Here is an 11,057-nt window from a genome sequence, read left to right on the forward strand (position 1 = left end):
TCTTATTTTATTATATGTATAGAAGATATGTATAGATAACAGCCCTTGAAGGGAGGAGGGAGGTCATGACGCAGACAATGCCATTATTTTTTTTTTTACAGAAGGATTTTAATCCATTAAAAAGATGGTGGCGTTTTTCTTTTGTTTCAGGGGGGTGATAAAATTGAGGGGAGCCACCGCACTTGGGGAGGAAAATTGACACCCCAGCTACATCACACACATAAGATCTGCAATACAGAAAAGTTATCGAACATCTTGATAAGCAAATGTTCCAGCAATTTAGACGAATAATAATGCAGGGTACCCATTCGGTGAGTCTCGTTTTTTTGGGGGCCGGTAAAATTAAAAATGAGTGGGCCATTTCACTTGTTAGGGATTGGCAGCCCATTGATATTAAGCTGACTATTCACTATAAGTAGAATTGTGAATCGTGTTGATACCTCAATCGGTTAATTTTTAATTGTTGCATTAAGATGCTTTTTTAACCAACATGCATTCACTTTTGAGGGCCCACGAGAGGTCATATCAGCCTTGTCAGAAACTAGAGGCACGGTCCTTAGAAGGACCTCGCTTTTTAAAACTTTATAGGGGGATAGGATCCAGAGACCAAACTGACAATGGGCCCACCTTGATCTTCTGCGGCCCTGTTAATTTTCCCTTTTACTATAATTAAATATTAAATTACTGATTGAAGAATGCAGATAATTTCTAGAAATTTCAAACACTCACCCATCACACAGATTTATCAAAGATTTTGTATTTTTGAGTTGGTATTTCAATTTCTCCGTAATTTTGTCCCGTATTTCCGTTTCAAACGATATATCGGACGGATACAAATCTAAGTATTGTTACCTCGGTAATAGATATATATTGATATATCACCCAGTCCTAATAACAATTAAATTGATTTTTCTCACAAAGTAGTTTTGCAGATGAGGCAGTGTTGTACAAAATCTATCTTGATTAAAACTTAAAAACCCACTCCTTAATTATGGCCTTAATACTAAATATACAGGAAGATGTGAATAACTTTTTGTGTGTGTGGCTTTCAGTTCCAAAAAATGGAAACATGTTGCAAACTGGCATTAATTTCCCACCCTTAATATACATGTGAAAGTTACATAAGTTTAATTAGTCAAAAATAGCTTATTGTGGAAAGATAACAGAAATAACAAGGTCTAAAAATACAACTTTTATTTCTCAGCTGCAAAAAATTCATCACTTCGTAAATAAGAAAACTGTTTAACATAAAATGAACATACTAAAATACAGCAAAGAATGAAATAATGGAGCAAACTCACTAGGAAACATTAGATACTATCAGAAGCTTTAGTTTAAAATGATACATGAAATCAGTAAATTTATACAAGTATTGTATTTTTTAAAGAAATACATCACAAATTATCACAACACTTGATGCACCTTTACTTCAGAGATAATAGGAAGTTGAATACAAGTGACATTGTTTAGCAAAACATCAATAAAATGCTACAATACAAGAATACCGAGTAAGTTGAGATTCAAGCATGACAAATCTAAAAGCTTGAAATTAAAAAAAAAACACAATACTTTAATCTTAAAATTCTTTTAAACTTCACATCATTATAAATATTTTAACAAATTCAAAACTTTCCTTAAATGCTCTTTTTGAATAAAAAGTGATGTACATATACACATGAGTTTTCTAAGTAATACGAGTTTTAAAGAGCAATAATTTCTTTTAAATATAAAATTTTAATTGCAAAATTCAAAATTAAAACAAAAGACAATTGAGTGATAAATGAAATTAGGTATGAATGAATTAAAATAAACTGGGAGTGGACAGCAACCTAAAAAGAGGTAATTTTGTATGATGGCACGTTTTAGTGTCCTCAAAAGATATTATAAAAATATCCTAAAATGTTTATATACAGACAAAAAAAAGTTTATCTCATAGGATTACAAGAACTCATCGCACCAGTCGGAGAGACACTGATAGCATTCTGATGCTTGCTTGCTGTTTGCTCCACTGATATCTTTCATCCAATCTATAAACAATTCTTTATGCTTCTTTAGCACCAAAAACTGGCCCAACACAACAAATGCCTGAAAGAACCAAAGATATGGCAGTAAGTATCATATGCGTAAAAATCAGAAAATATCAAACAAGGCACTCAATTTTTTGAAAAAAAAAAAAAAAAAATCCTTGTTTTCCCTGTATGCAACATTACAAACAAGCCTACACTGATAATAAAAAACAAGATTAATATTCTGATACCTTCGTCATAGGGGGGAAAAATTATAAAGATAAGGGGAATTAAAGAAGAATTTCTTAACTGAAATGATAACAAGGGGATTGAATATAATCACTTTTTATGCAAGGAAAAAAATTCTCTTAACCATTCATACTTGAACCTAATTTTATCAGAACATTTAATATTGATGACTAATTTCATGCTCTTAAAATTAAATTAGCATAAAATTTAAGATGCATCTCAAAAAACAATAATTTTTGTTTTTAAGCATTGATTTTCAACTTCAAATTAAAAAATTTCCTAGATTTTTCCTGTTTATTATTATTATTTGTTTTAAATTTTGTTTTATTTTGAATTTCCTATACTTTCCTTGTTTCTTCAGGTTGGCATCAACTTTCTGCAAATATGCAAAAGTGAAGGACTAGTACACTTCTAATTTTCCCGCGCTAATTCAAAAATAGTTCATTTGCATCCAAGTTGATTCAGGAAACACTCAAAAGTTAGCATTCATTTTTACCAGTGTCTTAAATTAAGATATTCAAAAATAAAGTTGGTCTAAAGAATAAATGAAGGACACTTAGGACAGTGATAGAATGAAAATCAGGGAGTTTTCATACCTAATATTTTAATAAAGTCCAACATGTTTCCAATTACACAAATTTGTAAATTTTTAAAAGTATTTGTTTCCTATCCTAAAATTTTGGCAATAAAGTAAATTATTCAGTAAGCTAATTTAATACTTTATTTTTTATTTTGAATATTTATCAGGCATCAAAAAATTCCAACAAGTTCAAAAACTATAAAACTAACCCCTTGCCCTTGAGGAGCCAAATCGCTGCTTTGGGCGCAATCACTCACAGGTTGAGAATCACTGATATAAAGCATAGTTGAAAAATAATGAACATTTCAGTCTATTTCAGAGCAATTTCTAAGTTCTAACACTGCAACATTAGTTTTTTTACATGAACTGGAACTGCAATATTCACAGTTTAACAACAATCCAAATGAAAAAAAAAAAAAAAGCTTAAGCATGCCATAACTTTGGGGCGCTCAACCTGCGGCCAGCCACGTAACTAGGAGTGGCTTGAGAGTGCATTTAGTTGCACCAAATATTCAGTTAGTGGGTCATTCCATTGTGACGAACCTAACATTCAGAGACTGTTTTGTTGCATAACAAGAGTTTTTTATGTTTAAAAATCATTTTCTTGTAGCTTTGCGGAAATTTGTGTAAGAATAAAACTTCTCTAATACTTCTTGCAAGAAAACACAAGTCACATGAATTATTTTTTAAAATTAAACTAGGGAGCTCTGCCCCCCTGCTTGTGGACATTCACCAAACCCTGAAGTTTGCTTCGCAATCTTATTTGATTCACAAAGATTTAAATCGTCAATTAGAAAGAACCAGGTCAAAAACGAGTTACAAGTTCCATTTGGAACAAAAAGGACTCCTTTCCCAGGTTTTAAACTAACTAGTACTAACTTGCAGAGTTATAAGTGTTAAGGAGCTCCCTAGCATTGCAAAACGACAGTTTTGTACCATTGAAAAGTCGCTCTCAAATTCGTGGTCTCTAGTAATATATTTCACTCTTAAGCTAAGGGCTTTAATTGAGTTAAGCCCAGGAGTTTAATTTTCCATTAAATCTCTTTTGAACGATATAGAACATTAAGGGGTGTGGGAAATTTTTCATCCCTTTAATAGGCAATTTAAGTAAAATTTTAGCTTAAGCAATTTATTTAAAAAAAACTAATACAACATTAAAAATGAAAAACCTCAGGTGCAAAACCCTGGGGTTCGAAGTAACTTTGTACTAAATTTCAAGGCTGTAGTTGTTATGGGGTCTCCTGGACGCAAGCCCGCCACAATTTCTTTAACGTTACTTTTTAAAAAATATATAGAGAGAGATGACTCTCTCTCTCTCTATACTTTGACGAACATAACATTTATGCATAAAATTCAGTACTCAATTTTGCTAAAGTTTAGTTAGGTAGATATTATTGTAAAAATAATGTATTTTGTTTATTTCATTCATAAACTGTATTTTTCATGCAGAATAATAGTCCTTTTTGCTTACAATGTAATACAGGGTGACGACAGGAATTCTGAAAAAAAGTTCCCTGACTAAATTCAACAAATTTCCCTGATTTACGTTACCAATGATAATGGTTTTCTTTCTTTGCTCTACTTGAAATTCATTGTATGTTTGTATAAAATGCAGTATTTTAAATGTTTTAAGTTGTATAAAATTGTTGAACTAAAGATATATTTTAAAAAGATGCCACTTTTTTAAATAAAATGGTTAAAAAAAATATCAAGTCAATTTTTTGGAGGGAAAAAAATCCTACAAAACAGTATATTAAATTTTTCTACATGAAAAGATCATAGAAAATTAAAAAAATACATATATACTTTACTTCCAGAAACCACTTAGCATAAGAATTTTAAGAAACTATTAAAATTACTCTTAAAAAGACATGTGTATTTATGATAGAACTAAAAAGTAATTGAAATTATTTTGAACTAAGTTTTCAAACAGTATAATAATTGTTGCAAGAATAACAAGTAATAGTGAAAGAATAGAAGTAATGTAATTATTCTTATATAACTAATTGACATATTTATGCAAAACAGATGAAACCATTTGACATCCATTCATAGGGAGCTTTTCTCTAATCAAGAACATAGGTTTTAATGAATGAATACAGCATTTTAACAATAAAAAAATAAAAATATTTACTTAAGTACACAAGTTAACTCTATCTCAAATGATTTCAGTACGTAACGAAAAAAAATAATCTTAGATTGCTTTTGTAACAAACAACTTTGAAATGCAAGAAAAAAGAAAAAAAAAAAAACAATTAGTTAATTTCAAAATATATAAAAGAAGGTTGGGTTCTTGGTTATAAAATTATTAAAACCAACTTGGTTATAAAATTGTAAACAATCACTTAAGTTTGAAGAAAAGAAAACTTTATAATCTGCGGTGACAACAAATAGTAAAACGGCAAAAGTTTTTTTTATTGAAAGCTCAATTTTAGCAATTAAATTAAAAACGCGAAGAAGTAATAATTTTTAAGCTTTTATAGTATTAATTCAAAAACCAAAGATTTCTTCTTGAAATCGTGATTACAGTACTCTAATTACTTCGAGACAATGGAATCAAGGCAAAGGAGCTAAGGCATTAATGAAGGCTTCCTCTTTGCCTGTATGGTTGTTTATTTTACGTGGCATTGAAAGCGTAAAAGGAAATTTCAAGCTAGGTAAAATAAACAACCTAACAGATACAGAAGCAGTCTTAGGAAGTTCATCCTGTGGTTAATAAGCAAAATTCAATACTTTGACGTTGAGGAAAAGAGATGCACAAATATGTGGCAGTGTATAATCGCACCTCCTTAATTATATATTTTTTTTGAACAGATAATTGGCGGAAAAGGCGTAGGGAATTAATTAGAGTACTTAATTTTGTGAAGGAAAAAAAAATTTCTTCATAAAATCAATTTTCCCTGATTTTTGTTATTTTTTCAAAATTCCCTGATATTTCCCTGATCTCCCGCCACCCTGTAATAGAAATGAACATTTATTCAAAACATGACATGTGACGAACGTAACTCTAAGGATGGAACATTTTAGAAAAAGACTCGTTTAGTTTTTTGGACAGGTATGTGTCTAAATATTAATTAATAAGTAACCACTGATACTTTGTCATAAAATCAGGGTTGGTTTTCTGCCGACAGAAACTAGTTTTTGGTCTGCCAGTGGCAGAAACTGGTTATACAGGGTTCATACTCAACTTTGAAAATTAAAAATAAAGATTTAAGGAGTTCTGCAGGAGTTTATTTTACTTTTTAAGGACTAGATACTTGTTGAAAAATGCACGTTTTAAAAGTATTTCAGAAAAATTATGCACAACTCTTTTAATTTTTATTTTGCGTTCATACATTGAATGCACAAACAAAATTTAAGTAGTAGAGGCCAAAATAACTTCCAACTATCAAAATAATTAAAATATTTACAGGATACAAAAAGAAAAACTTAAAAACAGAACAAACTATTTTAGGCAAAGCTTGTGTTTGATTTTCGCATATTTTAAGAACATAAGGTTACTAATACTAGATTGAAATACAGGAAATTCAATTTAAATATTGAGGATCCTTTTGTAAAATTGTACAAATTATATTAATCTTCAAAGTGGATCAAAATTTTGTGGACAGTTTCAAAAGTTTTGTAACTCTTTGCTGATAAACGTAGAAATGTGAGAATTTTTTAAGAATTTTTCTTCTAAAAACTATGAAAATTACAATTCTAGGAAATAGTGGCATCACTGTTTAGCTATTAAGTTGCTCTTTCATTTATCATATAAAATGTTAAATTAAAAATGTTAAATAATTAATATCAACAAATTTAAAAAAAATCCAATTTAAATTTTTAAAAAAGTCTGACTATTTTTTAAGAAAACAATCACAAACCCTTCCAACTACACATATTACATATGACTTAAAACACTTAAAATAGTTGAAACAAAAATTAATTTTAGCCAGTGATTCCATACTTAACTTTCTGACATTCGACACTCTAAAAGGGTGTTGTGAATTTTTTTAAAACTTTTTAATTTAATGATTTTAATGAAAATATAAATATAACTTAATTTCTTTGCCTCTTCACATTTCATAGTAAGTGCAATAGTGCAAAAAATCTTATTCCCATGGCGGATGGAAAGAGACTGAGATTTTCGAAGTGAATGCGTTAAAAGTAAGAACGGCACCTGAAAGAATTAATTCAAGTAAATTATTTTAGAATTGCATTTTAGAGCTCTACAATAAATGTATTATTAATAAGAATCGACGTAACTGAAGCAAAAGCCAAATTAAACCAGAGATTTAGATTTTAACTTTTTGACTCTTAAAAAGGACACAGAATTTCGTTTGAAAATTTTAACTTTGTCATTCTTATAGGAATAAAAAGAAATTTCAGTTGTTTGCCCTTTAAAAAAGCAAATGAAGCATCAAAAATCAGAAAAATTCGATTTTCATATTGGATGCAAAGAGATTCTTTTAATCGAAATGAAAGCATCAAAGGTCTAAAAACGACAAATAAAAAAATTTATTGAAGCAAAAAAAAAAAAAAATTAGAATGGTTCTTTAACAAGTTTACAAGTTGTATATTATTAATAACTATCGATATAATCATCATAAATTTACATTAAGGAAAAAATATTGGACGTGGGGATAAAAATAGTCTAACAAAAAAGTCGGATTTCTGGTATTAACAGATGAAAAAATAGCGGAATTTTGGTAAAATTCAGTATAACATATTCACTTGTATCAGACTGGTGTTAGAAGAAAATCTTTAAGACCATGTAGAATAAAATAAGGAGTTTGTAAGGAGATCATAGCAAAATTCATGAGTTTACGTTAAATTATGCCAGAAATATTTCTGTACAGTGTTTAAAATAATTGTAAAACAAAAATCAGACAATGGTTCAGTATTTATCTTTTTGACCCAAGACACACTTTAAAAGCACAGAATTTTGTTTAAAACTTATGAATTCCGTGATTTTAACGAAAATAAGAAGATATTTTACTTGTTTACTTCTTAACAAAGCATACTAAACATCAAAAATTCGAAAAATCAAATGCCCATAGCGGATGCAAATAGATCGCAATTCTCAAAGTGAAGGTATCAAAAGTATAAAAATGGTTTGTAAAAGAAATATTTTTGATAAAATTGTTTTATAATTGCATTTTAGAGTCCTATGATAAACATATCATTAATATTTGTGGACACAGTTGAAGCAAAAAAATAAATAAACCATTGATTCAGCATTTTAAATTTTTGACTCATAAAAGAAAATGGAATTTTGCTTTAAAAACTTGAAATGAGTGTTCTAACAAAAACAAAGATTTTTTATTTATTTGCATCCTAATAAATCGAAGTTAGCTTGAAAAAAGAATAAAATATGATTCTCATATCGGATGTTAAAAGATTGCATTTTCCAAAATGTAGACATCTAAAGAAAAAAAAAGGGAAGTAAAAGAATGTAAAATGAAGGCTTTCATGGCCGGTGTCAATATAAAGGACGAAAAATTAACTTTAAATAATCTCTGGTAAGTAAAAGAGGTTATTTAAAGTTAATCATCCTTGCTAGCATAAAAAAAATCAAACCTATATAACTTTCTTCGCAAATAGTTCAATCAGGTATTGTTAAATCGAAGTTATACTGTATATTAAACTATTAATCATGCAAAATTATGCTTTAAACATGTGCTGTGTTTTTTGGCAAAAAGAATTTTAACTATTCAGCAGCCGAATAGCCGATTAGTCAGCCTTGACTGTGGCCAAATATTTAGACAAATCATTAGTCTTTACATCACTAATCCTCCCCCCCCCCTCTTCATATGAAATATATTTCATAAAAACAGTATTTAGAAACAATATTCCTTGAGAAAAGTTCTTTTTTTAAAATGAAAACTAAAAATTTCTTACTTTATCAAAACCTTTTGCTTCTAATCTTTTGCTCAATACTTCGCCAATGCCAGCAAGTTCATTCACGCCTTTATCTCCCATAGGCTCTGATACAAAATTTCTGTGCTTTTGGGACGTAGATGACATTTTTAAAGTTGATTCTTCCTCAACAAATTCAAAGGTCCTTCAAACACTAAAAGATATGACAATAAGTGAGACATACCAAATGAAAATTTAAACTACATCTCAAGTGTAAAAATGCTACATGAATGTTTAAGGAAATAAATCATAGCATACACTGCCATTGAAACTTTTAAAGAGTGTTAAAGGGATCTTTTTTTTTTTTTTTAGAGCAGCGGTTCCCAACCTTTTTTTGTCTTGCGAACCCTTTTCAAAATCTACAAGTTTAGCGAACCCCTTATGCACTAAGTACTAAGTGACAAGCACCCCCCAACACAATGATTTTTCGTGTTTTGAAAAACAAAAATAATAATTGCAAAATAAAGAAGTACAAACATTGCTACAAGATAAAATGATAACTTAAACATTACTACAAAACAAACAGAGTGATAAATTCTTTGAGATACAGCTCATTTTGAAAAATTCCTTAACGGAATGATTGTGGAACAAAGAAATTCAAAGTTTGGCTCAAATGTCTGGTCTGACAGTTTTAGTCTTACATCAGGTTCAGCATTTAATTTCCATCTGCATTTATCTCTACATGGAGAAATTCATTTTTTTACACAAAAACTTTGTCTAAAACGGGTATAAAATTTAAAATGTCTTTTTCTATCACAACAGTACATTTATTTAAAACGCTAAATCAGTCAATCAAAAAAAAAAAAAAAAAAACTGAAAAATATCTTTTAGAGAAAATGTCTCAGATTAACAAAATGATTGTTTTTCTCCCAGTAAAATCTAGTAGTTTGATAAGGACACAAAGTGCACATCAATCGTTTTAGTGCTGAAGAATTTTCTTTTCTTTGCTAAAATTAGGATTAAAATGCACGGTTATTTTAATTTAATTTTTGAAAAATAGTAGAAATGCCCGACAAAAACTCTAATTATAACATAAACAGTAAATTTTACCAACAAAAATATTTTCATGTGCTCATTTATTACAAGCAAGTTTTTCTGTGCAAATTTTGCGAAGGTTTTTTTTTTACATAGAGCACAAATTTTAATTCCGTAAATTTTTTTACCATGCGACGTACCTCACTGCAGCAAATGACAGCAACGCCATTGCACTTTTTGTGTCACTCGCATTTTAGGCGAAGCACAAGAGAAGTGTGATAGCTCTTCTTGGGTGCGTTCGACGAACCTCACCGGTTAACCAGTAAGTAACCGGTTACTTACCGCAGCGTTCTATGATCAAGCGGTTACCTCACTGGTTACCATTCTAAGCAGTTGATTGGTTGATTGGAGCACGTGATCATTAGTTGTCATGTGATTAACTAACCGGTCGCTCTCGGTCGTGCTCATCGAACGCAACCCTTTGCACTCAAACGGTAAACTAAGCATGGAAACTAAGTATAGAAAATTAAGTAAAATTAGTTCAAACATTTGCATATGCTCCATTTAATGTTTCCATCAAGTTTGATCGAACTCTCTAATCAAATGGAGAAAACTGAAGCATTCGCATTCCTTTCATCTAAATATAGTGCTTTCAAAAGCTGAATTTTTTCGGCATGGGCACAATTCTATCATGCTCAACAAAAACAGTAAAAACCCATTCCTTGAAGTGACAGACTTAGTTCTTAAAATTTATAAAATAGAATGTCAGCAAGTGTTCTAACATTTGTATGCAAAAAGTATCGAATGTTCAAGAGACAAATGAATAAATGACAAACTTGAGACTTCATTTCAAATAAACATGTTAAATTTCCGCATGACAATATTATTTTCGTGAACCACCTTTGTACTGTCGCGAACCACCGGTTGGGAAACAATGTTTTAGAAGCACTTCTAAAGACATATGCTGCATAGCTTTTAAGGAGAATTGCCATTCACCATAGCTCTAGGGTGATTGGCATCCCTCCCTTTGACATAAGTATCCAAAACAAATTTTTAAACTGCAAAATAAAATAAAGATGAATGATTTTAATAAACAATCTCAACTTTTAAACAGTATAGCTTTGCACATTGAAACCAATACACTTTGGGTGACTACGAGAGAAGCTTCTTGGCACAAGCTTTATGTAATTGATTTTTTGAGGGGAAAGGTAATGTTACTGTATTTGATCATATTTGGAGGGAGGGGCACCCCTAAATATACTTAATATTTTAGTAGTTTTAACAACAATTTAACAATATCACTAGACAAAAGATGGAAACCTTTTTTGAAAGAAAACTTTATAAATACC

General features: G+C 29.9%; 1 protein-coding gene across 1 annotated transcript; it reads right to left on the reverse strand.

Annotated features, from left to right (window-relative positions):
* Positions 1–1,177: 1,177 nt before the first annotated feature.
* On the reverse strand, positions 1,178–8,887 carry LOC129220509 (barrier-to-autointegration factor-like). The gene is made up of 2 exons (XM_054854937.1): positions 8,716–8,887; positions 1,178–2,085 (listed from the first exon to the last, which is right to left on the reverse strand). The coding sequence occupies exons 1-2, from the start codon at positions 8,839–8,841 to the stop codon at positions 1,939–1,941; spliced, it is 273 nt and encodes a 90-aa protein (XP_054710912.1). The 5' UTR covers positions 8,842–8,887; the 3' UTR covers positions 1,178–1,938.
* Between the last annotated feature and the right edge of the window lie 2,170 nt (positions 8,888–11,057).

This window comes from Uloborus diversus, chromosome 4 (assembly GCF_026930045.1).
Source record: "Uloborus diversus isolate 005 chromosome 4, Udiv.v.3.1, whole genome shotgun sequence".
Taxonomy (NCBI): Eukaryota; Metazoa; Arthropoda; class Arachnida; order Araneae; family Uloboridae; genus Uloborus; species Uloborus diversus.

Coding starts and splice junctions, on each gene's coding strand:
- LOC129220509 (XM_054854937.1), bottom strand. CDS start 8,841: ATGTCATCTACGTCCCAAAAGCACAGAAATTTTGTATCAGAGCCTATG. Junction 2,086..8,715: donor AAGCAAAAGGTTTTGATAAA/GTAAGAAATTTT, acceptor TGGTTCTTTCAG/GCATTTGTTGTGTTGGGCCA.